Genomic DNA, 25,439 nt, shown 5'->3' with positions numbered 1-25,439 from the left:
TGGGGTGGCGGTGGCGGGGGAGAACAGGGCATGGCCTCAGGAACAAGAGCAGAAAGTCTCTGGCCAGAGGACCAACCAAACCCTTCGGGAAGCTGCCCACGTCCAGTCAGGAGGTGGCCGAGGAGCCAGCCTGTCCCTGGTAACTCACATCAATGTCACTCTCAGCGATCTTCATCGGCTTCAGACTTCGATCCTTAAGAAGATCTCGGCCTGTCATCTGGGAGGTGAACAATTTAATGATTAACTTGGGGTGTGGAGACAAAACTCAGGAAGGAAGGTTAGTCCTATGGTGGATGGAGGTGGAAGTCTCAGCGGAGGCAGAGGCTCATGGCACAAAATGGGCAAAAACTTGAGGACTATCTACATTGTTTTAATGCCTACATCATTTTATGGAAAAACCAAAACCTTTTGGTGATCCTAATACTATTAAATTTCTCAAATTAAAGAAAATGAAGGTACTCAAGTTACAGGGTTATCAATTTGAAAGGTGTTTGCCCAAAGAGCATGACACATTTCTGTGGGTCTTTGGAGATTTGTCAAGGCTAAGAGAGGCCTGCTACGGCACCTAGGGATAAACACAGGTCTACACCCCATGCCCAGCCTGTTTCAGGTCTCTGAGAAGCTCCCTTCCCCATGGACAAGGCCAGTCTTCCTCACCCTACGCTGTTAAAAGATCCAGCCAGAGGGAGAAGGAACCCAGGTCAGGTCCAGCGAGTGTTTTTAGAGTCACACCCAGACAACAAGGCTTGGTTGTACTCATGTGACTTATCACCTGTCTTCCCATCTCAACAAAACAATGAACAAGTCTCCCACGCTTCCAGGCCAGTGGAGCATCCCATTTCACATCCTCAGTCAACTGTAAACAGACAGCTTGCTGCTTTCCTGCTCCCACTGACACCCAAGCAGCTGATTCCAACTCTCTATCCCATGCTTCCACTTCCCAAGGCACCTTCTGTCACAGGCTGTGTAGATGTGGGTGGGCTCCCATGGCCAAGACAAGGTCAGCTTTAATGCATCTTAAATTGTGAGCCCACCTCTGTTCTGTTTTGAAGCTCTGACCAGTGGACATGGAGAACAGGGTAATCATAGCAGAGGCAGGTAATGTGTATGTGTTAGGCAGAAGGCCCTAGGATGGATAGACAGACAGTTGCTGGAAAGATAGCCTGTGTTTTCTCCCCACTCCATTTGGAAGGCTCAAGAAGTTTGCTAGAGTAAACCAGGAGTCAAAATTCATTGTCAATCATTCCCTTCAGATTAACCACATCCATGTGCCCAACTGGTCTACACTCTACCTCAGCAAGTCCAAGCCAGTATCAAATGACTTCTTTTAAAAATATTATTTATTTTACATGTATGGGTGTTTTGCCTGCATGTATGTCTGTGTATCATATGCATGAGTCTGTGTACTCATGGAGGCCAGAGAGGGTGTTGGATCTCCTGTAATTGGAGTTACAGATAGTTGTGAGTTGCCATGTGGGTGCTGGGAATGAAAACGTGCCTTCTGGAAGAGGAGCCAGTGCTCTTAACTGCTGGGCCATCTCACTACCCCATGAAATGACTTCTTGCTTTGAGCTGAGGATTGATTCCATTTGGCCATATAGCAAGGGGCAGGGACCCTGGCCTTGTTTATTTTGTGGTAAAGCCTGAGTATAAGGCCTGGCATAAGGGAAGGCACTCAGCAAGCATTCATGGGGTCAGTGTCAGAGTATGTGTACATACTTGTATGTACACACAGTTTGAACATATGGAACCCTGCAACGATCCCTCCCAAGGGGAGGGCATGAGTGGGTAGCTTCTCTGAAGAAGCTGGCCTGGGCCCATTAACCAGCTAGAAATCACTTTCAAATTGAGGTGTACTCTGGGGATCTCCTCCAGCAAACTCTTCCCCCTTTTCCCCTGAAGCTTTTTATTGAGGAAGTCTCTGATGCTTAAATAAGGCCAAGGATCTAACTGAGCAATGCCTCATTTATCCAGTACCATCAGGAAAGAAATGAGGTGTCTACACACAAAGGCATTCTGAGAAAGTGAAATCTAAATTAAGCTTTCTGGTGGCATCCCCCGGAATGTGCCCTTCACTGCCGTCCTCAGCGACTCTGAATCCAACTCTCTCTCTCTCTCTCTCTCTCTCTCTCTCTCTCTCTCTCTCTCGTCACATTCCCTCTTTTCTAAGAAATAGGCCTCTCTTGTCCTCTTTAATATGCTGTTTATAGGATGTTGGGAGCTAGGAATTCAAAGTGCTTGCCTTTCTTTCTTCCCTTTGAGTGGGTCTGGTGCCCTACAAGGTGTCCCTCTCACAGGGTGCCTGTCACATCTGTGGTGCTCAGAGTATCGGATTACAATGAGGTTTGCCCAGTTCTCTCCAGATACATTAACCACATTAGGGGTCACTGTGGAGACAGTGATGTATTTTCTAGTCTTAAAGCCCAGTCAAGACCTGGCATATTGAAGAGATATTGAGAAGGTTTGCTGAGTGAGTTCATGAACATGTTAAAATCAGACTGGCTGGTTTGGCTTCCAATGAAGTAAAGGTCACAGGCCATAGGACACCAGCTTCCTGAAAACTCTTATACAGCTCAGAGGTCCTTCAGCTTAGCTTTGTTCCAGAGAAAGGATGCTCTAATGAATAGTTATAGCCATAAGTAGTATGTGGCAGTTAAATTTCCCTCTTTAAATTGTGCTCTGTGATTACAGTATTTATATCCACTTAAAATGTCAACAAGTGTCCCCACTATCTGTCACCAGAAAAATCAAAGGTCTTGGGTCCTCACTCAAGAGGGCCCATGGGCCATCTCACTTCTCCTCTACCACATCAGGACATGAGATCTGCACCCCTCCCAACTCCCCCCCCCCCATCTGTAGCCTCCCTCAGAATGTCCCGAGAGCTGGCTACATTGCAAAAGAGACCATCCAAAGAGTGGCCATCCAGTTCCAGAGGGGACCTGCCTGTCAACACCCTGCCCCAGAGAAGGCAGAGACAGTGGCATCTAAGGCTTCTCTAACGTGGTTAGGAACTGCTGCCCCCTCCCAAGAAACTCATGCTCAGCCCTATCTATGTGGAGGCAGACAAGTGAGGATGGAGACACACACAAGCTGATGGCAGCCAGGCAAGCTCCCCATCCCTCTGCAACACAAAAGATGGAGCCACAGGACACCACAGATGAGCAGCTCAGCCCAATGTATTGGCCACAATGCTGAAGAGAGCTTTGGGTTAAAGAAAATCAACCGAAATGACTTGCAGGAAGCGTGGGGCGTCAGGAGAGCAACTGCTTAAGCAAGTGATGATGCCGGCCCTGAGCCAGAAGCAATGGAATGGCCCCGCCTGGAGACACGGATCCGATCATCTTACGCTTCTCCCGGGCCGACAGCCCCGTGCTGACTTCTTCAGCACTTTGTAAAGCACGTTGATCAAAGGTTCATTATTTTTAATCTGTTCCGAACAGAAAGGCAAATACAACAAAACGTAACAGGTGAGACATCCAACGACACTTGAAGCAGCCACAGTCTGGGGGTTGGCGAAGGGGAACCTCGGAAGCGAGGTGTGCAGACAGTTAAGACAGCCTTGGTGCGGGAACTCCCGGCTGGTCCCAGTCGCCTGCCTCGGAAGAACAGGCCTAATCAGCTTTGCTTACTTTGCGGGGCAGGGGGCTGTGTAGACTGACCATGCACAAGGGCCACTTCCTGGCTCACTCCTTCCTAGTTCTTCTGCAGAAGGCAAGAGGAAGCCTGACACTTCTTCCTGCCTCCCTCACCACGTTCTGTGACATCTGGAAGCTTGGCTTAGAGAGGATCCATGCCCTCATCTCATTTCTAACAATTATTTTACACAAAAAGTCCTTGAATTTCACCTCCACATGTGCAGCTAAATGTCCATGTCTAACCAATGGTCCCAAATGCTTATAACTGGAGCTGGAAATAGTCTCCCAGGCCTTCGAGATGGCTCAGTAGGCAATGCTGCCCCCGAACCTGAGCTCAATCCCGGGATCCACATGGTGGAAGGAGAGACTCAGCTCCTGCAGATTGTCCTCTGACCTCCACACGCATGCCTTAATACACACACATACACACACACACACACACACACACACACACACACACACACACACACCCCTCCAGCCTTACCATATGCACATAGACAGATGAAAGGAATGCAGAGAAAGAAAGAAAACACTGTCCCCACCCTCCATGTGGGTAGATCTCAGGCCAACAGAAGTTTTATCTTTTATTAGAGGGTTGGAAATTGAACCAGGGCCTCATGCATACTAGACAACTGTCTTATCCCAAGTTACACCCTATTCTGACATCAGGATTCCTATGCTGGCTCTCCAACTTCAGTGTGCAGAATTACCTGGAAGGCTCAGGCTCCACACCAGAGGCAGGCCTGGAGTAGGACTCAAGATTTTCCATTCCTAACAGATTCTCAGGTGTTGCTGCTGTAGCTGGTCGGAGACCACACTTTGAGAACCACCACTTCTGAGGGAGGTGTAGCTCAGTTCGTACAGTGCTTACCTAGCCTTCACGAAGCCCTGGGCTCCATCTAGTACCACATAAACCAGGCATAGACGCACCTATAATCCCAGACTCAGGAACAGAGGCAGGAAGATACAAGTTCAAGGTCATTGGGCATCCAAGAACAACCTGGGATAGATGAGACCTGAGCTCAAAACAAAAACAAAAAAATACAAACAAATCACTTTGAGGCAATCTTTCTCAACCCTGGCTGCACTTTAAAAACATTAAGAAATTGTTTGTTTGGTCTGGTTTTTAAAGAGTAATGCTTGAATATTATCAATTAAGTCAGAGTCTCTCAGCATGTCACTCAAGTATTGATGTGCATTTTCAAAGTTCCCCAGGGGTTTGCTTAGCTCACAGCCTGGGAGAGTAATCTCTGTCCCTGAATGGCAGACCTCAACATTTAGTGTGCACAACAGTCACACCAGAGCTTGAGATCAAGAGTGCTAACTCAGTAGAAACCTCCAGATTTGCCTTAAAAACAAAACAAAACGTATTTACTTACTTATCTGTGTGTGCATCCTATAGTGTGTGTGTGTGTGTGTGTGTGTGTGTGTGTGTGTGTGTGTGTGTGTAGGTCAGAGAGAGGTCAGCTTGGAGTCAGTTCTCTCTTTCCACTACATGGGTCCTGGGGATCAAATTCAGGTCATAGGGCTTAGCAGCAAGCACCTTTACCTGCTTTACCTCCAACCCCTGTTTTTATTTTTATTTATTTATTTATTTATTTTTGAATCAGGGTCTATGTATCCTTGGTTGGCCTGGAACTATGTTGTCCAGGTTGGCTTTGAACTTGAAGCAATCCTTCTGCCTCTGTCCTACTGAGTGCTGAAACTATAGGCATGGCTCATGCCAGGCTCTGAAGTTGGTTGACTTGTTCCCAAAGTCTCTATGGGAAGCTTTGGTGGCTGTCCTGGAACTCCCTATGTAAACCAGGCTGGCCTCAAGCTCACAGAGATCCACCCACCTCTGCCTCTCAGTCCTGGGATCCAAGGCATGAGCCACCATGCCCAGCCTAAAAATTTTTGGTGTTGTTTTATTTTGTTTTTCAAGACAGAGTTTTCTCTGTGTAGTCCTACCTATCCTGGAACTCACTCTAGACCAGGCTGGCCTCAAACTCAGAGATCCACCTGCCTCTGCTTCCCAAGTGCTGGAATTAAAGGTATGCACCACTACCACCTTGAATTTTTTTACAGGGAGGAAGTCATTATGTTCTGTGGGCTGGCTTGTAATTTACAGGCTCAAATGATCCTCCTGTCTCAGTCCCCCAAGAAGCAAGAACCACAGGTGTATAACATCATACCTGGTTCAGATCTATATTTTTAAAAATCAAGTTCCTAGGTATTCTAGAAATAGCTGATGCCCCAGATAACAACCTAAAAAACTCTGCCCCAGAAGCTGACTTTGGAAACAGACAAGCCCTGATCTCAGGCTCAAACTGCCAGAGAGAGCCCACAGTGCTACACTCTTCCCCAGAGACAAGGGACTTCCTGGGGTTGAAGGCAACCTTCTGTATCTACAAAGACATTGTCTGAGCAGCTGAAGAGACCCCGCTCAACCTTGTGTGAATGTTAAGACAGCCTTGGTGGGAAACTCCCGGCTGGTCCCAGTCGCCTGCCTCTGAAGAACAGGCCTAATCAGCTTTGCTTACAAATAACTCAGAGCCAGGAGCACAGGCACACATCCAGGAGCATCACTGGTATCTGAGAACAGACTGGGCAACACTATTAGACTGTCTGAAGGAACAATGTTTTTAAATGCTATGGACAACAGCGACCCCACCACAGCCCACTCTTGGAAGCCAATCAATGCAGTACAGGTTCTGGGAAGCAAAATTTCATGACGGAAGCACAGCCCAAAGACGACAAACTCAGGGCTGAAGTCAGTTACACTCATGGAACTTTGCAGAAGTCCCTTAAGTCTCTGAGACGCGGGTTCTTGGCTAACAGAGTAGGGACAGTAATTCCTATCACCAATGCACCAGGTGCCCACACTGCCAGGCACTGAGAGAATTAGCACCAATGCACCAGGTGCCCACACTGCCAGGCAGAACAGAAGATTTACCACTGCCCCGTCCTTTCTGCCCTGGCACCCACAAGAGAAAGGCCAGAGGAGCAAGCACTCCCCAAACACGCTAGCTAGGAGCGTCTTCTAAGAGGTGCCTTCATCTAATCCCCTGGCCCCCCCGCAGCAATATTCATCTGAGTGAGGAAAACCCAGAAAGGTGCTAGGGAGAAAACACCACCACCAAACTCGGGAAACTGGTGTCAGTTGGTCAGAGGGGTGGATGGGCCCTGGATCCTTGGCTCTTGGGATAAGAAGATAAAAGAGCCTAAGTCAACACAGCAGAGTGAGGAAACCAGCAGATCAGATGTGGGAAGGAAAATCTCTAGAGAAGCTTGTTCAAGGACTGGGGATAGAGCAGTGATAGTGCACCTACCTGCCCAGCAAGCACAAGGCCCTGATTGAACACACACACACACACACACACACACACACACACACACACACAAATTGACTTTAACACAAATAACACAGGCAGTTATTCCATCTACCTGAGTGGCTGGTGCAAGTTCAAAGCCAGCCTGAGCTACAAAATGAACTCAATGCTAGTCTGGGAATTTATTAATAGTAAGACCTTGCCTTAAAACAAAAAGTCAAAAGAGGGTTGGTGACATAGTTGAGTATGGATCAGTGGTAGGGTGTTTGCCCCACATGCATGAGGCTGGAGGTTCAATCCACCCCACCACAGGAAGAGGAAGTTGGTCCTAGAGAGGCTGAGCTTGTCTCCCATACCCAGAATGGTCTTCAGGGCTTATTCAAGTGCATCTCCTTTCCTAGTGTGTGACCTCTTCCTGTTCTGTCTCCTCTGCAGTGCCACATTCACATCGCCTTATTCCAAGGACATTCTGCCCAGCATGTCAAGGATCCATGAACCAATAGGTCTTGGAGTCCCAATCTGCATAACCCAGTGACAGGACATTCGCCGCTATAGAGAAGGCCCTTCCAGAAAAGCAGTTCTACCAGAACCCTGTCTGCCTGTAGCTGTCATCTACTCGGCTCAGTCCTCTTTAGAGCCACAGAAAACGCACTGTGACACAGCAGGGCGTTACAGCCTGTCTCCCTTCCTCCCACGTTGTCCCTGACTCCCTGCCACTGCACTGCAGCTGTGCAGTGAGTCTCCTCACAGGCACACTTCCCACTATGCAGATCCTCCCTGGCTCCGTAGATGCTGGGGGAAGAAGAGAACCTGAGTCCGCAGGTGAAGGGGACATCAGCATATCAAGGTAAGCAGAGCACGGACGTGGTCAGACCCCTGGACCACTACCCCAGACAATGGAAACTGGGATGACCCTTTCAGTCTTAGCAGGCTGATTTTGAACATCTGTAAACATGTTCATCTGGGTCCTACAGTTGGCCACTCCTCTGAGAATCCAGTATCCCAGCTGGGTCCGTGCAAGGCAGAGCAGGTCCCTGCCTTCTGGTGGAAGCCACAGAGGCACACGAGCCTTTCTGATCAACACTGCACACACAGTCTAGTATCTTCTCTCACAGGGGCAGTGGGAGAGTCAGGCCTCTCCTCAGCTGCAGGAGAGGTTCATCTAGGGACTAGCTCTCTGAGAAGAGCTTAGTAATTACAGTAGCAGACACACAACCAGGAAAATCTGGCTACAAGCCCAGCTGTTCTCATGACAAACAACGTCAGCAGCCAGAAGACCTCCTCAGGTGACACAGCTCCTAGTTAGGAAAGCACCCCTAGATGCAACTTGCCTCTCCAAGCCTATCAGATCCATTCCCAGCCATCGGAAACCCAAGCTTGGCTCCCCCAAAAGTTTAATGCCTTTGGGACCATAGCAGCACAAATGACATGTTATGAAGGGCTAGTAGCAAGGTGAATGTAAGCTTTAGAATAAGCACTGGACCCAAATTTATCCCTGTCTCCAGTGTGGCCTTGTGAAAGTAATTTACTTCCCTTATGGAGCTACTATGCAAGCTAATGCAACAAAGTAAAACACATTACATAGCCATCACTACTCAGCTTCTGTTGGAGTCTGGACAAACAGAACTTTTGCTCTGAGGCCTGTGCCTCAGTTTCTCCTCCTTTAATCTCTGTGCTCACTGAGACTTTCTTCCTAAGGCCTAGGACAGAATCAGGAGTCAGCATGATTTGTTTCTCCCTCACCCCATGGCTCTGATCTCACCATTGTACCCCAGCTCTCTGTGGCTCACTTTGGTCCTGTTCCCACCTACTTCCTAACAACTACCCCGCCATGATTCCTCAAAGCTCTGTTCACATGCTCCCCACTTCCTCCGAAGCCTTTCTCATGGCCCATAGGAATTCAAATGATTCCAGCTCAGAACTGAGCCAAAGATCTTTTCATGATCACTGTATATAATATCATTTGGGGATATTTCTTTTCCCAGCCCATACTATTTGGAAATTTCTTATGGCTAGGGCCTGAGTTTTCCTTTTGCATCTAACCTTGTCTTCTGTAGAGCTGGGCATACAGCAAGTGCTTAACAGATGCATAAGTGAACTGGGAGATATTAAACCAAAATCCTTGGTGGGCCGTCAGCATGGGAAAAGCCCCACCTGCTGCCTTAGGTACTAGTATCTACCGCTGAGCCCCATGAGGCTGAAAGGTCCCTGCGTTAGAAATGGCTTGAGCCAGGTACACAGTGCAGTAGAGATAAGCATGGTCCATAGGCCCCTTCCCTCCCTGGGCTGACTAAGGTTTCTCCCTTCCAGCCCAGCACGAGAAGGGCTGTCCTCAGAAGGAATGTGCTGGGCTGTGGCAAGTCGGTAGCAGCTTTCTCCAGGAAAGAATGCATCCCATTTCCTCAGGAGCCCTTCAGGTCTGTTGAGAAGGCTGAGTCAGAGCCTGAGCTTTAAGTGTGTACAGGCTCCTAGTGCTCAGCTCTAAAGGGAGAGGTTAGGGGTGGGCCTCAAGGCCCCATGACTCCATGTAGAACTTGCAACCTCATCAACAAACCCAAAGGACCCACCAAGCCACTTGTGGCTGAAAACACATATCAGCCACTCCTTATGAACCAAATATACTCCCACCAGCAAAAGAGGCTCTGACGAAGCCAATGGCTATTTTCCAGGAACCTCTGGGTCTAACTAAGGGAAGGAAAAAGATCAAAATCATGACTCCCATTCTATAATCCAGAGACCTCTCAAGAGGACCCACAAGCAACTTTACAAGAATCAGACTGTAAGCAATGAAGTTCTTCTGATTGAGACAACGGTTTTCACTTAGGGTGTAGACTGTGAGTGTTGGGCTCCAGTAGGTAATACTCTCAGAAAGATGAGTGTCCCTGGGAGGTGGGATCCTGATGCCACTCACCTTCAAAGATGTATTATCTTTATTTAGGAGTAGTGTGTGTACTTATGTGAGCTTATTGACCCATGTGCATGCAGGTGCTGGTAGAGGCCAGAGGGAATTGAATATTCTAGAACATAGTAATAGGTGGTAGTGAACTGCCCGAGGTGGGTGCTGGGAACTGAACCTGGGTCCTCTGCAAGAGCAGCAAGTACATCTGAACACCGAGCCATCTCTCCAGCCCTACCACCCACCTTTAGATCCAGGTACTCCAGGTCCTTCTTCAGCTGGAGGTAGGTGTCATCAGCCTTCCCAGGAAGCAGAGAGAGAAATAAAAACAGTTACAAACACTAGGGGTTAAAAGAATCGGGTCTTCTCAAGTAGATCATTCACATTACACAACTCTGGAGACATGGGACCACAGCAGACCGACACACCGGGCCATGGAGGAAGCACAGATGTCTTGCTGCAACTCGGAGCCCTCTTTCAGCATGGCAGAGCTTGGGGGTCACTATGGGGAAAGCCAGCTTATCCCCGCACCCACTGTGGATGGATGGGGAGGAGCCAACAGGAGAGCTAGGCAGTAGAGCAGATGAGGCGGATGACGGGGTCCTGAGGCAGAACCCGGAGATCTGCCTGGAAGAGCTCTTGCCACACACAAGCTAGGATCCCATTGATGCCACTGCTCTCGTTCTTGGCATCAAACCTTTGGGCTGGGCTGGCTCACGTGCATGAAGTAACATGACCCCCAGTGATGTGGACGAATGGCTAGAAAAGGCAGAGAGACAACTTGGTGATCCAGCAGGTCTCAGTATGACCTTGACTCCAGGAGGATAAGTAGCAGCTGCTACAAGTTTGCTGGAAGATTTTTGTTCGGTAAGAAGCCAAAGCAGCCACACCAGGAACTAGGGAAGGGTTCCTGGGTAAGACTGTCTATGGAGTCTCTCGTGGCCTACCTATCAAGCTCTTCAGTGCAATTATTGACAATAAGGCTCCTCACAAGTCACACTCCCATTCAACAGGTCACAGAAGCTAACTGAGGCAGAAGAGTCGCACGAACTTAAGAATGGACCAGTTACCATGTTCTTAGTGGACTGAGGGCCTCCAGCTGAGCAAGCCAAGGATGGGAAAGGTAGACAGTTCTGGTGCGAGACCATCACATACAACACATGAGAATTTCACATAGTGCTTAGGCAGGAGCCCTGTCTGTGAGGGATGCTGTGGCTTGCACAGGCTTTCCCTATACTGCCTCCTTCCCCACCCGCTTTCCCAGGTCACTGTCTCACACACTCTGAACAGGAGGAGAGAAGACAGCTGGAGCATGTTATTCAAAATCAAATTTGTGACTTAGAATTTTTTCCTTTTCCTTTTTTTTTTTTGTGTGTGTGTAGTATGCATGTGTGTGTGCATATTCTTGCATGTGTGGGGCACACACATATGTGTGAACACTCCATTGCTCTTCCACCTTATTTATAAGGCAGGGTCTCTCAATTACCCAGAACTCACTGAGACAGCTAGTCTTACTAGGCAGCTTGCTCTGGGGCTGGCATCACAGGAGGACAGCCACTCCCACCCAGCATTTACAGGTCTCACACACTTCGATGGTGAGCTCTTGAACCACTGAGTCGTCGTCTATTCAGTCTCACAACTTACGTTTGCTTGTTTTTAACATGGCCTCTCTTAACGCCTGTCTTTCTAATTACATTTCCTGGGTCCTTCAGGTCTTGCTAAAAGGGGTCAGGGAAGGAAAGTGACAATCCTAGCACCCGCATCTGTCCTTTGCCTGGCTCTGTGCTGCATGGAGGGCAGGCTTCTGTGGCTGAACCACTGCTGCCCAAGGACAACTCTGCAGACAGGAAGGAGTCCGTTTCCTTTAGCTGCTCCAGGAGCCCAGGAGAGCCACTCCCTGGGCAGTCTCAGGAAGCCTGAATGCCAAGCCCAAGCCCTGGCGCTATTTAACACTCTACAAGAGGGATTCTGACTGCAGCCTGCAAGCTCCTGGGGGCACAGCAGTGAGTCGCTGCCCCTTCAGGGTCCTCTTGTCCCATAATGACAACCCGGTTCCACCTTACCTATGCAGGTTCCTACAAGGCTAAACAGGACAAACGATAAGAGCTGTTCCACAAGTGGAGGTGCCCTGCATTTCCCTCCAGGCTGACCCACATGTCTTCAATGAGTGACAAGGCTGAGTGACATGAGTGACAGGGCACAGCTCTTAGACAAGATGACCATGTGCCAGCCTGGCAATCACTCTGCATAGCTCAAGAAGCAAGGTTCAGGTCCGTCCCACCCCATGCAGCCCCTCCCCTGCAGCAGAGCGGGTGGGGGTGGGGGCGCTCCACCCTTGCCCACAGTGACTGGCTGTGGCACCCAGAAGCAAACAGGCAAGGGAAGAGGGAGAGAGCCAGCCAGCAGGACAGACCAGCGCACACGGCACAGGGGAACATGGGTGGCAGGCCATCCCTGCCGGGGCCCAGGAGAGCCCACCGCGCTGACCTGGCAGGCAGGAAAGGTCAGGTAGTGGTGCAGTAACTGGCCCACGGCGAAATTGCGCACGCTGGCCAACTTGGCCTGGTGCCGCTGCAACCGGGTGAGCAGCAGCGAGAGCTCTTCGAGCTGCGGGCGTGCAGACACATCGGGAGGGAGTCAGCCACCGCAGGGCACACGGCTGCAGTCACACTCTTCACCCCGCGCCGGCACCACACTGCTGTGACACCACTAGGCAGTGATCGCACTGGCTCTGTCATTAGGGCAAATAAAGGCACCGCCAGCATAGGGCACAGGAAGCTGTTTCCCTGGAAGCCACCAGCTCAGCTTCACCAGCAGGATGAGTGCTTTGAAGGGAGAGTTAACCAATCACAGTGAAGGCCAGGGAAGAAAGGAGGGATGCTAAAGGAGAAGGCAGGTAGCTAGAATATCCAAAGAGGGGACCAGCCCAACATTCTCCTCCACTCTCCTCAGTCTTTGGAGAGCCTGCTACAAAGCCTGGGTGAGCCACTGGGCCTCTCTGTCTCCTCATCACTAAGGAAGGGTTAAAAGCTACTCTGTGGGCTAAAAATTGATTGGCCCTAAGGGAGGAAAGACCATGGGCTAGGGTCTCATATGCGACAGTATGTTGATCACCTGGAGAGGGAAATGAGGGGCCACTTACGGATTTTCCGTGTAAGCTGGGAGCGCTGACAGTGTGAGTCATGTAGCCCATGGACGGCATGGAACGTCGGTCCACATGAGAGGAGTTCTGTAACAGGAGGGGAGAAGCCAGACTGAGGCCAGGCAAGGACACCTCAGTCACTCACCGCCAGGCCCACCTACCATGTGCACTTCCACCTGTCTGAGCCCAAAATGAATACACTGTGGTCCTCACTGGGCCCAGCACAGCAAACTGAAAGGTTCCTGGAGAGTTAGACCTCAGTTGGGTTGTTATGGATAAATGAACTGACTGAACACCAACACCTTTTCTTGCTTGTAGGCTGCCAGAAAGCCACTGAGTGACTCTGTCTCTCAATGCCAGACCCCAGTCACCTGGCAGAAGTTCCCAGGCCTCACCTTGATAGCATGACCCCGTGCCTTCCTGGGAGAACCTCCCAGAGAGATGTCCACACTCCTCCTCTGGTCAGGTGGCTTCACTGTGACCCTTTCTGCTGGTGTATGTGGCCGCCGGGGTGGGAGGGGCCTGGGAGGCCCTAGAGGAGGGATGTCAGAAGGAGATGGAGGCACGGAGATGGAGCGGGGCACCTCCAGCAGGCTCCGGCTGCGGCCCTGCTCAGTGAACTCTGGGGAGCCAGCTCCTATGGGTGCCGTGGGGCTGCCATGCCGGAACTGCTGCCTCTGCTGCCACTCGTACAGCTGCCACACGGTACCATCCCTGTGTGCCCGGCGCTCCTCACTGGACATCTTCAGGTGGCTGGCTCGGTCCTGTGCATACTTGTAGTCACTGGGCAGGTTCCGGGGAGGGGGTGAAGAGCTCCCAGAAGGATGTCTGGTGTTCTTGGGAAGAGTCTGGTAGTTTTCCGGGAAGGATAGGGGCTGACTGGGACCCTGGCGAGGAAGTGTCGTCTGGTCTAAGGGCAAGCTGAGGGAGAGAGAGAGAGAGAGAGAGAGAGAGAGAGAGAGAGAGAGAGAGAGAGAGAGAGAATGTCAGGCCATCACATGAAGCAACACAGCTAAGGAAATCCACGAGGTCAGTTTATTGGGGAGACTGTGAGGACCCCAAACAGTGACTGAACCAGATGCATAGTAGGGCTTCTCACTGAAGAAGACCCCAGAGGCAATTTTCTCTGACAGCCAGGACCACCACGGGTTCCCTTGCCCATCACTCCTGGTACAGCGTCATTAAACTGTCTCTTCTCTCCTGCCAGCTGTCAACGGCAAGCAATGTGTGTGGATCTGGGAAGGTCTCAGCTCTCTCCTGCTGCTGGGGAGCCTAGCACCAACCCTCAACACTCACAAAGAAAAGAGCTGGAGTGGGAGTCTTCCCTCTGCCACCCTCTAACCCAGAGACTGGTTCCTCCTCCTCCAGACAACTCTGAGAGCCTCCTAATGTGTTTCCTGTACACGGTCACCTGATCTGATCACCCCAGTGTGCCCCAACCCTCTCCAGCTCCTGCTGCCTATGTAAGGCTTAAATCCTTGGCCTGGTGCTCATAACTTTCTAACACCTGATGACAACCTACTTGGAAATCCTGCTGTTTTCTCACTGCTCCTTCCAGGGCCAATAGCCTAGAGGGCAACTGATGGAGGAGCACCCCCAATGCCCCATGAACACCCCATAACTGTTGTCTGGTAGGGAGTTCCCCCACCTCAGTACCTTTTTACTACAAAAAGCAAAAGTAGGGTGTAGCCTGCCCTAGGTTCGAATCTCAATTCTACCATACACAGGTTATGTGACCTCTGGAGGCTTACTGAATGCTCTGAGCCTCGGTTTCCCTACCTGTATGTGAGGTAGTATTACTGCTTCATCTAGGGGTTCTGAGAACTAATGAGGCCAGTAAGGGAAATGCATCCTCTGTGGCTGACAGCCAGAAGGTCCTTCACCAATGTCTTCTTCCCTCCGGTCCTCACAACACTGCTCTTCCATCTGTATTCAGGCTCCCCAAGCCCTGTTTATCCAAGTCTTACTCATTCTCCAGGAAAATGGCCCACGTTTCTCCCAGGCCCACACAGCCTGCAGTATGTCTACTATTCAGCTTGTTGTTTCAGTATGGGACTTTTTTAAGGTCCTGGACTGATGTGATTTTAATATTCCCAAGACATCTCTTCCCCAGCCAAGCTGAACATTCTTAAAGGACAGAAAATATGTCTCACACTCCATGGTCTGAGAAAATCCTGATGCAACAACCAGGTAGGAAAGCTACTACCACTGGCTACCCCATTTCCTGACAGAAGAAAAACAGCAGCAAGGGACAAAATATGAAATTAAAAAAAAATTAAAATCCAAGCCAGATGTCGTGGCATATACTTATAATCCCAGCAATAGGGAGGTGGAGGTAGGAGGATCAGAAGTTCAAGATCATCCTCAGCTACATAGTAAGTTCTAGGCCATCCTAGGATACCAGAGACCTTATCTTAAGGGGAAAGAAAAAGTTTAGGGGTTGGAGAGATGACTCAGCAGGCAGAGTATTTGCTGCTTTGACCCAAGTTCAAACCCAGCATCCACAAAGGGCTCATAATTATCTGTAACTCTAGTTCCAAGAGATCTAATGCCCTCTTTCTGACTTCCATAGGCACCAAGCATGTGTGGTGATGCACAGACACACAAGCAGGCAAAACATCCATAACATAAATTTAAAAATATTAAAGCTATGGCCAGTGAGATGGCTTCCTAGGTAAAAGTGCTTGCCGTGCAGGCCTGACAGTCTGAACTCACCGGAACCCACAGTGGCCGGAGAGAACTGACTCTCAAAAGTTTTCCTGACTGCTATGTGTGCACTGTGGCATTCTCATGTGCCTGCTCGCTCTTCCTTCCTCTCCCCCCCCCACACACACTCACACACACACACACACACACACAAATTCATTTTTTTGTTTGCTTTTTTAGTTTAATCTTCAAGGTAGTGCAGTGTTTTAAAGAGAATAGGCTCTGGGGTTACAGAAGCCAGAGTTCAAATCCTGGTTCTGTCTTATCAAGGTCACATAGCAAACTTGTACACAGTGTATTACTGTGTGTCAGACATTGCTCTGGGTCGATGCTAACTCCAAGCATGGTCAGTGGAGGCAGTGGTAGCAGCAGCACCCAAGGCCTTGTTCAAAAGGCAGGTTCCTGACTTAAGCCAGACACTGTACACTCTCATTTCTACGTGGGATGCAGAGAAGGAATGAGTAAAGCTGTCATTACCAGAGCTGGGTCGGCAGGATAAAGAGGGAGATGTTGGTCAGTGTGTGCAAACCTTCAACCAGATCAAGGGAGCATGTATTAGAGCCCCACTGCACAACATGTTGACCACAGCTACTAATGATATATACTTCAAGACTGAGTATTCTCACCACATACACACATAAAAGATATGTGGGTGAGGTGATAAGTGTTAATTAGCTTGTTTCAACCACTTCACAATGTATGCACATACTAGAATGTCCCATCTATTCCAGCAATATATAATTATTACTTCTTTTAGATGCATGGTGCATGTATGTGTGTGTGTTTGTGTGTGTGCACATGTATTCAGGTGTGGATGCCCATGTACATGTGTGTATCCAGAAGAAGACATCAAGTATCCTGCTCTAACACTCTACCTGTTCCCTTCAGACAGTGTCTCTCATTGGCCTGGAACTTCTTGTTCAGACTAAGCTGGCTGGCCAGTGAGCTCCCAGATCCATCCGTCTGTCCCTAACACTGGAATTGCCCGGCATAGGTGAAACACCTGGAATTTATATGGACTGAACCTGAACTCAGGTTCTCAAGCTTGCCAACTGCCATCTCTCTAACTCCATAATTATTCCTTTTTGGTTAAAAATAAAAGATGGAGGGAAGCCTTAGCATTGGCTGCTCCTGCAAAGGACCCGGGTTCAATTCCCAGCACCTATGTGGTGGCTCACAACCATCTGTAACTCCAGTTCCAGGGACTCGGACTCTTTTTTCTGACCTCTGCAGACAGCAGAAACACACATGGTACACATACATGCAGGCAAAACATTCATACATATAAAATAAATCTAAAAAGTCTTTTAAATACAGGGCTAGGATATAGCTCGGTTGCTAAGAATCCTTGCAAAGAATGCACAAAGCCCTGGGTTCAAGACCTTATCTAAAATATAGTTTTGAGGGCCAGGCGGTGGTGCCGCACACCTTTAATCCCAGCACTCGGGAGGCAGAGGCAGGCAGATCTCTGTGCCTTCGAGGCCAGCCTGGTCTACAGAGTGAGTTCCAGGACAGCCAGGACTGTTTCACAAAGAAACATTGTCTCAAAAAAAAAAAAAAACCCTAAATAAATAAACAAACAAATAAAATCACTTATATCTGTCTGACCTCAGGTCTGTGTCTTTTCTGAGTCTCACTTCCCATTCTATAAAATGTGAGTAATAAGAACCTCTGACTAGATCATTGTGAGGAGTAGAAATGGGTGCCATCAAATATGGTAGCTTCCCTTTAACAGTTTCTTTTCATTCAGTCAGAGTAATTTTAAGATCTCTTCAGCCAAAACCTGTCTAGCATGCAAGTGTGCCTGGTTGCCACTAGGTGGCAGAGTTTTCATTCATTTTCCCAAAGCCCATGTCTGACGTGGTAGCAGCAACCAAACCCTCAGAGGTGGCGGCTGGAATAAAAACGTGGGGCTTCCCCTGGAGGCCAGGACTTTGTAACCATTGTTCATTCCGCCTGAAGTAAAACTTGAAGTATGCAAAGTATGTCCCGGCCAAGCTCCTTCTGTCTCTCCAGCCCTCGCAGCTCCCCTCCACCCCACCCCCACCCGACAGTGCCCAAAATGCCGAGCCCATCCTCCAGTCCATGCCTTCCATTTACAGACTGTCTGCCATTTGAGGGGACCTCAGACAGTAGGATGATGGTGGGCATTGGCTCCTGCGGCCAAACTGTAATAATTAACTGGCTGATGGAGGGAGGGCCACGACAGGTCCCAGGAGCAGGAGCAGGTGGGTGCTCCTGGGGAAGTTCTGTCCTGAGAACAGGCATGTGTCTAGCCTGGCCTTCCACAGATGGGATCAGGAGCTCCTGGTCTCTTACCTGCTCTGTGGCTCCAAGAACAGAAAAGTTAAACAGGATATCCTGAGAAAGTCACTCCAGATACAGTCCCGTCAAAGCAGAAGATCGACTTGGTGACCACTCATGTGCGCTGCAGGAATTCCTCACCCTAGCTTCCGCATCCATCATGCAGGCCTTTCATTTCCTACTATGTTCCCTCAAATCCACTTCTAATCCCTGGCCCCACCCCACCTTTTCATTCGACAAGTGCACTTTACTTTAAACACTGGGTGCGGGTGGAGATCGCAGGACATGTTAGGACCAGGGTATGGCAGACTCCTGCTATTCCCATTCTGACAGAGTTAAGTGATAGGGAATACAATAGAGATGTATCTCAAAATATGGGGATAAGTTAGAAAGAGTTCCCCACGTGGGCCAAAGCCGTCTAACAGTCTTCCTTCCAACGCCACTGTGTGCTCTGTGCAGTGACACTGAGGTCAGCACCGTCTTAACTATACACAAAGTAGAGGTAGCCGGCTTCTTTCTCTGCATTTTCAAATGGAAAATGGATCAAGTTCCTTCCTTAAGCAGCCAGATCCATTTGTCACTCACTAACGGACATTACAATTATACTTACATATATGAGAGAGAGTGTGTGTGTGTAGAACAGACTGGCCCAGAACTGACAGCTACCCTCTGGTGAGCCCAGCTACATACATCCTTAAGGATAAATATCTGGGAATGTAGGAAGCAGTCCTTTTGAGACATGGTGCAACCTCGGGCTGATGGGCATTCTCCTCTATACTCTGCTTTCAGGACTGATTCACTGTGACCCACTTTCAATCCCACTAAGATCAGTTTCCACCACTGGGCTCTGCAGTGACCTCTAAGGCCAGTGAACTGCTCTCTACAGACAGATGACTGCCCCTCCCCCTGTCCTTTAGGTAAGAACGGCACCAACTCCTACCTCACATCCTGGGGAACACTAGCACCATCAGCCCTCAGTGCCACCGCCTCTCATTCCCGTGCTGACCACTCACCCTTTCGGCTCCCTGATACATGCCACCCCCGTGCCTCCTGTAGGACAGGCCATTGTGTGTAGTGAAGTGAGGGAGGTCTGTGGGCTGTCAGAAAGGCTTATGGAGACACATTTCATCAGTAACCAGTTAGAACCTCAGTTGTCTGCTTTTTTGCAAATATTTTGTCCTATGAAAGGTTCTCATTGGCCAGGCATCCCAGTGACTCCTTCATTCCTACAGTCAACTGCCTTCAGACTTAAACTTTGAAACTAGCTCTGCCTGGGTGTGGTGTGTGCATCTTTCATCACGGCACTTGGGAGGTAAAGGCAGGTGGAGCTCTGTGAGTTTGAGGCCAGCCTGGGCTACATACTGAGATCCTGTCTAAAAAAAGAAAGAAAGAAAGAAAGAAAGAAAGAAAGAAAGAAAGAAAGAAAGAAAGAAAGAAAGAAAGAAAGAAAGAAAGAAAGAAAGAAAGAAAAGGGTATAGAGAGACAGCTTGGCTGTGAAGAGCACTTGCTGTTCCTGTAGAGGACTCAGGTTTGGTTCCTAGCATCCACATGGTACCGTTTCTAACTCCAGTTCTAGGGGACCCAGTGTTCGCTTCTGGCCTCTGTAGGCACTGGCCACACATCTAGTACACAAACATATATGCAGGCAAAACAGCTATACACATAAATTTAAAATTTTTTTCAAGTGAAAAAAGTTGTTAGCTCTATCAAGACGGGCAATACAAGATGTCCCTACCTAAGTCAAAGACACTCATTGGAAGAAAAAAAGACCTTCCTCAGCCTTCATCTCAGCTGCTACTCAGTTGCTCAAGTCCCAATTCTGGGGCTTATTCTCACCACTCCCTCCCCTTCACCATGCACATCTAAAGCACAGACATACACACCACCCTTTCTAACCTCATCTGTTGTTTCTATATGCGACATTACCATCCTGGGCTGCTGCAGCAGCCACCTCCACCCAGCTCTGTAGCAGTAACATCATCAGAGCCAATCACTCACGGTATAAAACCTTCCAGTCACGCCTCCTATCGCTCTTCTTGTTAATTTAAATGCCTGACCTTCAACTATGAGGCTCTACATATAACCCTACCGGCTTTGCACCTCACTCAGCCATGGGTCACCTCACAACCACCGGCTCAGCACCAAGGACAACAGTGCCACTCGCCTCTGTTCTGGGGCTACAGCCTTTTGTTTTCAGTAAAACACAACATTTAAATAAATAGAGCTGACACCTGCTCTATCCTAAGGAGAAGGGGCAAGTCTCTTAGTTACAACACAGAAGGCTTCCCCTCTGGTCAGCCCCACGGCCATGTCACTAAATGAAGTTCTTTAGTTTGTTCACAGCCATGTGAGCCAGACACACATGGACGCCATGCCCACCTCTGACGACAGGCTGCAACTATTCTCCCAAGAGCAATGCCAGCTTCCAGAGCCCCAGGTGGACAGTCTGTGCTCCCTGACAGGACGGACGAGTGTCTGTAGTGCCTAGGCTCTTCCCTGGACTCCTCCAGGCATCTGGGGGTGACAGCTGGGTCTCAGTGCCTTCAAGAGTCTATAGGGACTCCTCAGAAGCAGAGGGGCAGCAGTGTAAGAGTCGACCAGTTAGTGACACCGCTGGCCGTGTCTGTGTCCCCAGACCACACTTTAAACTCTGGCCTTGCCACTAATCTGTGTGTCCTAGGCAGGCTGCTTCCCTTCTCCAAGCCCATCCCTCTGGTCTATAAATTAGAGCTATCATCCCTCCTTGGAGGGCTACTAAGGGTATTCTCATAGAGGTAGAGAGGTTAATTAGCTGAGCAGGTACTGGGGAAATGACAGCTGTTCTCTCTCTCTCTCTCTCTCTCTCTCTCTCTCTCTCTCTCTCTCTCTCTCTCTCTCTCTCACACACACACACACACCGTTATCATGTTCATTAGCCACACATCAACACCATGACTGACCTCCTTCCATCCCCCTTCTGAGCCTTTGTCCAGTATTCTGCCTGGGCCATCTTCCTCTGGCTGTGTTTCTCTGGGTTGGCCCTGGGAGGAGCAGCACGCTGGTACCCACTGGTCCCATTTTGTTCTCCTGGGCCATAAGAGACAGGTGGCATGCCATTCTTCTCAGCCCGCTGTGGCTGTGCTTGCTGGCCTCGGGGACCACCGGGTAGATCCACAAATAAGGCATCCTCCTCAGCTGGCAAGTACGGGGACCTGGCCTTGCTCCTGTCCCGCCTGCCCTCCAGTGGGTCTCTTTGAGAACGGAAGCGCTCCTCCTCCGGCTCCCTCCTGTCGAAGCCATAGGAGTCTTCATAGCCTCGATGAGGACAATCTCTCGAGTGCCCAGGTCCCACATGGCCACAATCTTGACAGGTGTCGGTGTGGTTGGCCTGTGGCATGGCCTGCCGCTCCACCTTGTCCATGTCCCTGTAACGGCAGCAGCATATTCAGCCCACACCACGGTCAGAACTCCCCAGTGGCATTCTGTACTCATCTCTGGAACCTGACCCCATGCCCAGTCCTTTCTACCGCTGAGGAAGCCCGGTTTAAATACCACCTCCTCCAGAAAGCCACCCTTGACACACTCCCTCGGTGTAATAATCACCACACTGAAACTGCCACCCCAGACCACACACTTCAGCTTCTGCCTCCCACTGCCTTTCCACCCTCACCCCGCCACCTTCACCTCCACTCCACATACATACAAACCTGGCAAGTGTCAGGAGAGGTACTGGGTGATGACTAAAGGTGTGAGCTGAGGCTAGACAAGGGGCTCTGTGACACTGGGCAGGGCTCATCTGTCAAGGCTTGCCCATCCTGGACGCCTCCAAAGGACAGGTCCTAGTTCTGTATGCAGTACCACCACTCAAGACAGAACAATGGCTCACTGGAGTCAGACGGACTCACTCCAGCATAGATGGAAAAATGAGCAGGAACTCAGATGGGGCACAGTCTAGCTGTGCTCCACAGTGGAAAGGTCCTGCCCTTCAGATACATGGCTCTATGATGGCTTAGCCACGACTGTCTCCACTTTGATCTGGGAGCACACAGCAGAACTCCACTGTATTTATAACATGGTGATCAGAGCCCTGTGACCACCCAGAAGCTCAGCTTTCCAGGATGAGTGCAGATTCACGCTAGTCCAGGGGACAGAAGAATGCAATTCCCAGCACAAGGGCTGCTCTTGTGTACAGGTCTAAGTGTGGGCTGCAGAGTCCAGCAAGCGGTCTCACTCGCCACTCTCAACGTTCGAATGCCTTCGCTGCAGAAGTCCCAACTTATGTGGAAATAAAGGTTATCTGTACTTTTCTACAATTTTTTGTTTTGTTTTTCTAAGACAGGGTTTCTCTGTGTAGCCCTGGCTGTTCTAGAACTCACTGTGTAGACCAGGCTGGTCTTGAATTTAGAGATCCACCAGCCTCTGCCTCCTGAGTGCTGGGCTTAAAGGTGTGTGCCACCATGCCCGGCTTCCCTACAATTCTTTATTATTTATTTGTCTACCTATTATTTTGTGTGTGCACATGTGTCATGGTGCGTGTGTGGAGGTGATTGATTGTCTACCTAATATTTTGTGTGTGCACATGTGCCATGGTGCATGTGTGGAGGTGATTGATTGTCTACCTATTATTTTGCGTGTGCACATGTGCCATGGTGCATGTGTGGAGGTGATTGATTGTCTACCTATTATTTTGCGTGTGCACGTGTGCCATGGTGCATGTGTGGAGGTGATTGATTGTCTACCTATTATTTTGCGTGTGCACGTCTGCCATGGTGCGTGTGTGGAGGTGATTGATTGTCTACCTATTATTTTGCGTGTGCACGTGTGCCATGGTGCGTGTGTGGAGGTGATTATTGTCTACCTATTATTTTGCGTGTGCACGTGTGCCATGGTGCGTGTGTGGAGGTGATTGATTGTCTACCTATTATTTTGCGTGTGCACGTGTGCCATGGTGCATGTGTGGAGGTGATTGATTGTCTACCTATTATTTTGCGTGTGCACGTGTGCCATGGTGCGTGTGTGGAGGTGATTGATTGTCTACCTATTATTTTGCGTGTGCACGTGTGCCATGGTGCGTGTGTGGAGGTGATTGATTGTCTACCTATTATTTTGCGTGTGCACGTGTGCCATGGTGCGTGTGTGGAGGTGATTGATTGTCTACCTATTATTTTGCGTGTGCACGTGTGCCATGGTGCGTGTGTGGAGGTGATTGATTGTCTACCTATTATTTTGCGTGTGCACGTGTGCCATGGTGCGTGTGTGGAGGTGATTGATTGTCTACCTATTATTTTGTGTGTGCACGTGTGCCATGGTGCGTGTGTGGAGGTGATTATTGTCTACCTATTATTTTGTGTGTGCACGTGTGCCATGGTGCGTGTGTGGAGGTGATTATTGTCTACCTATTATTTTGTGTGTGCACGTGTGCCATGGTGCGTGTGTGGAGGTGAGAACTCGCAACAGTCCGATCTCTCCTTTCACCATGTAGCTCCTGGGGACAGAATTTAGGTTGCCAGCCTTGGTGGTAAGTACTTTCACCTGCTGAGCCACCTTGCCAACTCTATGCCTAACCTTGAACTTGCTATATAACTGAGAATTACCTTGAACTCTCGATCCTCTTGCCTTTATAGGATTACACCACCACTAACACTGACAACCTGATTTCCATCACTAGAAACCACATTGCAGAGGGAAAGAATCAACTGGACGGAAGTTGTCGTATGAATGCCACATGCACACCTGCATTCGTACACCACACACACACACACACACTAATACTTTAAAATCAAGTCTCACTGTAAGCTCATGGAGAAATTCTGTTCCACAGGATAGCTGAGCAGTTTGACTGGCCTCTCTTCCTCTTCTTTGTCAGTGGACCCCAGCAGCAGCAGCCTTTGAGGTGCTGACCTTGGCCTCTGTCCTCAACACTGTCTCTCACCTTACAGGCTGTGCTCTACAGCTGCCTTCCGGCTCACCCCTGGGAGCGTCACAGTGGCTCTGTGCTTTCATGTGTTCCCACACTGCCAAGTGGTCACTCCAGCTTGGAAACCCAAAGAGTGTATCTTTTTGTGGGGGAGGAAGGGAGGAGTCTCATGAATTCCAGGCTACCCTCAAACTTATGTAGCTGAGGAAGCCTGCCTCTACCTCCCCAGTTCTGGGATGCCAGGCCTGGTACATGCTATGGTAGGGCTGGAACCCATGGTTTATGCCTGTTAGACAAGCATTCTACCAGCTGGGCTTTATCTCCATCTCCAAGTAGCTCTGTCTTCTTATTCCATGTCCGGAAGATAAGCAGTCAGACAAACACTCCACTATCATGTACTCGTCGTCAGAACTGAGGAAACGCTGAGGACCCCAAAGTCATGGAGTTGGCTGGTCTCCTCTCTTCTCAGAGCTAACTTTAGAACAATAAATCTTGGTTTTTATTGTACATCCGAAGTAGGATACACCCTCCCACACAAGCTAATACTTCCTGGAAATCAATTTGATGAGGGATAATTACATCTATATTTGGGTTAACAGCAGAATTTCCTGCAGAATAAACCTCTAGGGTTGAGAGAGCAGTGTCTGCTCCCTACCTGGTACAGTTCTCACCCCTAAGATTTTGGGGTTACGAAGCTCCTTATCCTTGTGGCTTCCAGGACTTAAAGAGACAGCTTTATGCCCCAAGTGTTCAGTCTGTGGCTCAGGTAGGCAGGCAGCATTTCCTGCTCCCTAACCTTGCCTGACTTCAATATTAAACAACTTACTAAGTCAGGGGCTTTAAAAACCCACACCCCCCAAAATTTGTTTTCTCCTGATCTCTCTACATATTCAATAATTTACCACATGACTTCTCAAATCAGAAGACCTGTCACAAAAGAAATCTGCACTGCTCAATTTAGCACGAGGGCAGGAACGGGTGAAGTAGCCCCCCACTGCTGATGACTGTATCATTCAGAGGGCTGGCCACCAGACCACAGGGGTCTAGAGCCGAGATGCCATAAACCCTTCCCAGATGGGTTCCTGCTGGAGTCCTGAGCACTGGTCCCCAGTCTCAGAAGGAGGTGAGTTCAAAGCGAGGACCCACGCTGGGCACCATCTACAGCTTTGTACAAGACTGAGGAGATGGGGCCTCACAGTACCTGGAAGGCCAGCAAGCAGGTTCCTTCACTCTGGTTAGTGCTTAGCGTTGAGGAAGGAGCCGCTGAGAGCAATGGAGACAGGAGTCACTTCCTTCTTCCCTCTCCAAGTTAAATAGGGCAGCCCCTGGCCCACACCCCAGGGAAAAATCTCTCACTCCTCTTCAACTGAATCCGCTTTACCTGAATTAGCAACAGTGGACCTGACTGTGCTAAGGATACTCTGTAACCTTCTTCAGCTGTCTCCCCAGTGAGTCATTCCTGCATCAGAGTGGCATGCGACAAAATCCTTTGTGAGGCTGAAAACTCCACAGTAGTCTCAGCCAGGGTCATACATGTTTTAAAGCTGA

General features: G+C 49.4%; 1 protein-coding gene across 2 annotated transcripts in view; it reads right to left on the bottom strand.

Moving 5' to 3' along the window:
- Positions 1-25,439, bottom strand: part of Plekha7 (pleckstrin homology domain containing A7) — a 191,768-nt gene that overhangs the window by 20,107 nt on the left and 146,222 nt on the right. For both annotated transcript variants that reach the window (XM_059268390.1, XM_059268399.1), the window contains exons 10-14: positions 20,935-21,399; positions 13,380-13,905; positions 12,985-13,071; positions 10,088-10,141; positions 149-217 (exon numbers count right to left, since the gene is read on the bottom strand). In XM_059268390.1, coding sequence (XP_059124373.1) covers positions 149-217; positions 10,088-10,141; positions 12,985-13,071; positions 13,380-13,905; positions 20,935-21,399 — 1,201 coding nt within the window. The remainder of the gene's footprint in view (positions 1-148; positions 218-10,087; positions 10,142-12,984; positions 13,072-13,379; positions 13,906-20,934; positions 21,400-25,439) is intronic.

The sequence above is a fragment of the Peromyscus eremicus genome, chromosome 1, assembly GCF_949786415.1.
Source record: "Peromyscus eremicus chromosome 1, PerEre_H2_v1, whole genome shotgun sequence".
NCBI lineage: Eukaryota > Metazoa > Chordata > Mammalia > Rodentia > Cricetidae > Peromyscus > Peromyscus eremicus.
Note: the sequence above shows the minus strand (reverse complement) of the source record. Positions and strands in the feature narration are given on the sequence as shown.